Source organism: Fringilla coelebs (assembly GCF_963513975.1).
Source record: "Fringilla coelebs genome assembly, chromosome: 15".
Taxonomy (NCBI): Eukaryota; Metazoa; Chordata; class Aves; order Passeriformes; family Fringillidae; genus Fringilla; species Fringilla coelebs.
This window is the reverse complement of record NC_140041.1, coordinates 15,666,491-15,670,438: the sequence shown is the minus strand read 5'-3', so window position 1 is coordinate 15,670,438 and position 3,948 is coordinate 15,666,491. Positions and strand designations below refer to the sequence as shown.

General features: G+C 64.6%; 1 protein-coding gene across 1 annotated transcript; it reads left to right on the top strand.

The window, feature by feature from the left end:
* Positions 1-3,698, top strand: SNCB (synuclein beta). The gene is made up of 5 exons (XM_084216018.1): positions 1-125; positions 1,587-1,625; positions 1,973-2,091; positions 2,842-2,931; positions 3,077-3,698. The coding sequence occupies exons 1-5, from the start codon at positions 5-7 to the stop codon at positions 3,107-3,109; spliced, it is 402 nt and encodes a 133-aa protein (XP_084072144.1). The 5' UTR covers positions 1-4; the 3' UTR covers positions 3,110-3,698.
* The last annotated feature ends 250 nt before the right edge of the window (positions 3,699-3,948 follow it).

Genomic DNA, 3,948 nt, shown 5'->3' with positions numbered 1-3,948 from the left:
CGCCATGGAGGTGTTTATGAAGGGCTTGTCCAAGGCCAAGGAGGGGGTGGTCGCCGCAGCTGAGAAGACCAAGCAGGGGGTGGCCGAGGCCGCGGAGAAGACCAAGGAAGGGGTCCTCTATGTCGGTAAGGACCGGCTTGCCCTGCTTACCCCCTGCCAGCCCCCTGCCAGCCCCTGCCTGCCCCCTGCCTCCCCAGCCCGACTAATCTCTGCCCGTCCCTGCCTGCCCTGCCGGCCCTCTCTGCCTGCCCTTGCCGGCTCCTGCGTTTGCCCTTGCGTCCTCCTGCCCATCCCCCTGCCGTCCCCCTGGCGTTCCCACCTGTCTCCGGCCCCGCTCCCCCTCTCCCCTGCTCCTTCCCCGCCACGACACCCTGCGGCGGAGTGCCCCGGGGCAGAGGGTCGGTGCCCGCAGTGCCTCGCTGCCCACCGGGAATCTGCGGGGCAGGAGAGTGGGCTCCGCAGGCAGGAGCAGAGTCGGGGACTGGTCCCCAGGCTGAGGGGATGGAACCCTCGGGGACTGGACTCCTTGCAGCTCCCAGCCTGAGCCTGAGGGTCTCTCAGCTCTGTGCCCGGGATGCTTTGGGGCAGGAAAGCAGAGGGACCATGATGGAGGTGCTGACCCCTGTGTTGGGATGTGCCTGTCTTGGGGCAGGCGGTGGGGACTGCATTTGTCCCCCGTGGAGAGGCTGGAGCTGATCCCACACCGGCATCTCCCCTGCGCCCGGCTGGTGACTGAGGGGTCCCTCCGTGCTGCCCCTTGGGGGCGGGATCTGCTCGGGGCCAAGTCCTAGAAGACATGGCTGGCAGGAGGAGCAGTTCCTGGGCAGTCTGTGTGCCTGGCTGGCTGTGGTGCTGGAATGCCCAGGGAGGGAGCTGAAGCCAACTCTGCTTGCAGTAGGAGGGTGCTGAGCTGAGGCTCTGTTCTGCTCCAGAGGGCACAAGCTCTGTAGGAAAGCTGAGGCCCCAAAACTGTTCCCCTGGGCAGTGGTGGGCGCCAACCCTGGGCCCCCATCCTCACTAGGGTGTATTTGCTGGACTGGGGTACAGCAGCTCAAGGAACAGCCTGAGGCCCCATCCTACAGGGGCTGCCCAGCCCCTACACTTCCTTCCATCCTAGACAACCCATTCCCATTCCGTGGGGTATCCTGGGTGGTGTCACTCTGCCTGAGGGAGCTTGGCAGGGTTGGCAGAGCCAGCAGCAGCACCCGACTCTGGGCACTCCAGCTGTGGGGCTTGCCATGCTCTGTTGGCACCAGCTCTAGGTTTGGATCCTGTGGAAGGTTTTTCTCAGCAGCATGGCTGGCATTCACCCTGCCTGGCTGTGCCCTGACACAGTGCTGGGCCCTGAGGTCTCTGCCCTGCCTGGCACGTGGTGGCAGCCCTGTGCTGCCCCAGTTCTGGCTCCTGCAGGGACAACAGGAGCCTTGAGGGGAGCCAGGCAAGTGCTCACCCCCCAGGTGCCCTGGCGTGGGGTGTGGACAGGCTGCTGTCCTGGCTCAGAGCCCTGCCAGGGTCCCGGGCATGGCACATGTGGGAGCCCAGCTGTCAGTCCCTCTAACCCCATCTCTGTCTCTTTCTACCCTCAGGGAGTAAAACCCAAGGTGTGGTGCAAGGCGTAACCTCAGGTACGAGCCCCTCTGTTTTCCTGCCGCGGTACCCCTCCAGCCCTGAGAGCACGGCCACACTAACGAGATCAGAGGCTAATTGAGGGGCTGATGTCACTCTGCTAAAGCCTCTTATATAACAGGGCCGGCAACCAAGGATTTGCAGCGGCTGCTCACACTCCTTGCCCAGCTGCAGAGCAGTGTCATGGCCCCCTCCCCTCCCCACCAGGGCAAGGAAGTGAGGAGAGCCTGATCCTGCCCAGCATCTCCCCGCCAGCTGCCCCTGTGGGTGGCACAGGGCATGAAGCCACAGCTGGGCACCCTTTTTGGCACGGGGGGGCACTGATGGGCACCCCTGGCTCTTGCAGTGGCTGAGAAAGCGAAGGAGCAGGCGTCCCAGCTGGGCGAAGCAGCCTTCACCGGTGCCGGCAACATCGCAGCGGCCACCGGGCTGGTGAAGAAGGAGGAGTTCCCTGCAGACCTGAAGGTGAGAGTCCCCAGGCACTGCCATGCCCGCGGGGAGGCTGGCACGTGCCCAGCTTTGGCGAGGAGCCCTTTGGCCGTTCCCCAGTCCCACAGCAGAGAGCACGAGGGTGCCCAGGTGGTCTCCTCGTGCCCCGGGCCTGCGCGGCCGCGTGCGCGGCCTCTGCGGACGTGTGCGCGCTCGGGGCCTGCCATGGCGGCCCGGGCCCGGGCCTGCGGCGCTCCGGCGGCTGCGAGGTGACCTGACAGCTGCGGGAGGGGCGGCGGGTTCCAGCTCGCCGCCCCATGAGCCCTTGGCTTCCAGCTTAGCCCAAAATAGCATCAGCTGAAGAAATGAGGCCACCGCCGCCACCGCCGCTGCACAGGGGGATTGGCTGCCCCCCTTTCCCGCCTGCCAGCCCCGGGGAGGGGTTACCCAGCACCGCCCTCCCCTGCCAGGGATGCAGGATGCTCCCGCAGCCCTGCCAGCTCCTGGAGCCTGTCGAGGCCCACGTGGTGCCAGCACTCATTGCCTGCCCGAGGCTGGGGCTGGGAATAGTGTATATAGGGACATACACACACAGCCCCTGCTCCCATGGACCGGTGCATGTCACCTCCCAGCTAGGTGCTGTGTGCCCAAGGTCCCACTGGTTCCCCATAGAGCCCCTTGTATCCTGGGTGCACTGCTGGTCTGGCAGGGGCAGGGAGGGTGGGTGCTGTATGTGGGTGTGGGTGTGTGTATGTGTGTGGCACTGACCCCCTCCTTCACTCTCAGGCAGAGGAGGTGGCCCAGGAGGCTGTGGAGGAGCCACTGGTCGAGCCGCTGCTGGAGCCAGAGGGGGAGAACTACGAGGAACCCCCGCAGGTGAGGGGACAGGGTGGCACAGTGGACACAGTGTGACAGCGGTCCGTGCACTGTCCAGAGCAAAGCTGAGTTTAGGCTGGAGAAGAGAGGAGCTCTGTGCCCCGCCTGAACTCTCTCACTGGCTCTTTCCCTTCCCATCCCACAGGAGGAATACCAGGAATACGAGCCAGAGGCATAATGGACCCCCATCCTTGCCTCTTCCACCAGCAGCACAACGAACCGCCGGTAGCCCCCTGCTCCTCTCCAGCCGGCCCCGGCCGGTGCCTGTGTGCCGGGGAGGAGCAGGGGTGCCCCTGCCCTGTTCGCTCACGAGTTCTTCCTCCAGTTCCGTTCCAAGGGACCGTGTCCGTGTCTCCGTACCATGTCTAGCAGTGAGAAACACCCGCTGTGTCCAAGCCCCCAAGCCCTGGCGCGTGGCCGAGCCGTGGGCGCTGCCCGCAGGGGCCGGTGTGTGTGTGTGAGTGTGAGTGTGAGAGTGTGTGCGTGTGTGTGAGGCCCGGGTTTATGGCTCTGTCTCCCTCCCAGCGCCATAAACCCCGGCTGTGTCCTGGCGTGTCTGTGTGTGTACAAAGCATGTTTACCTGCTCGCGGGCTGCTGTACATTTCGCTTGCACGCGTGTCCCTGTGGTTCTGCTCTGGTCATCGTGGAACTATTTTTTTTTATATATATCTCTCTCTCTATCTATGGGTGGACGGGTCTTTTGCCTTTGTGAACCCTTGGCGCCCCAGCCCGCTCCCCAGCCTGCTGGGTGGTGACGGTGCCTGCGCCTCCCCCGAGGTCCCATAGTGCCGACGCTGTGTTGTGACGTGGCATGGATATTCCCCGTCGCTGGATGTGCAATACGAGGGCAGCTGCCAGTGACACAGCTGCCCCCGTTTCCGTGAATAAAGCCAACTCTTGTCTGTAGCTCCCTGGTCCTGGTTGTGGGGTCCCTGGGGAGGGGTTGACCCCGTGCTTTGGTGGCAGGGGTAGTTTTGCAGAGAGGAATGGGGCTGGTGCTGGGGGAGTGGGCAGGA

Coding starts and splice junctions, on each gene's coding strand:
- SNCB (XM_084216018.1), top strand. CDS start 5: ATGGAGGTGTTTATGAAGGGCTTGTCCAAGGCCAAGGAGGGGGTGGTC. Junction 126..1,586: donor GGAAGGGGTCCTCTATGTCG/GTAAGGACCGGC, acceptor TTCTACCCTCAG/GGAGTAAAACCCAAGGTGTG. Junction 1,626..1,972: donor GGTGCAAGGCGTAACCTCAG/GTACGAGCCCCT, acceptor TGGCTCTTGCAG/TGGCTGAGAAAGCGAAGGAG.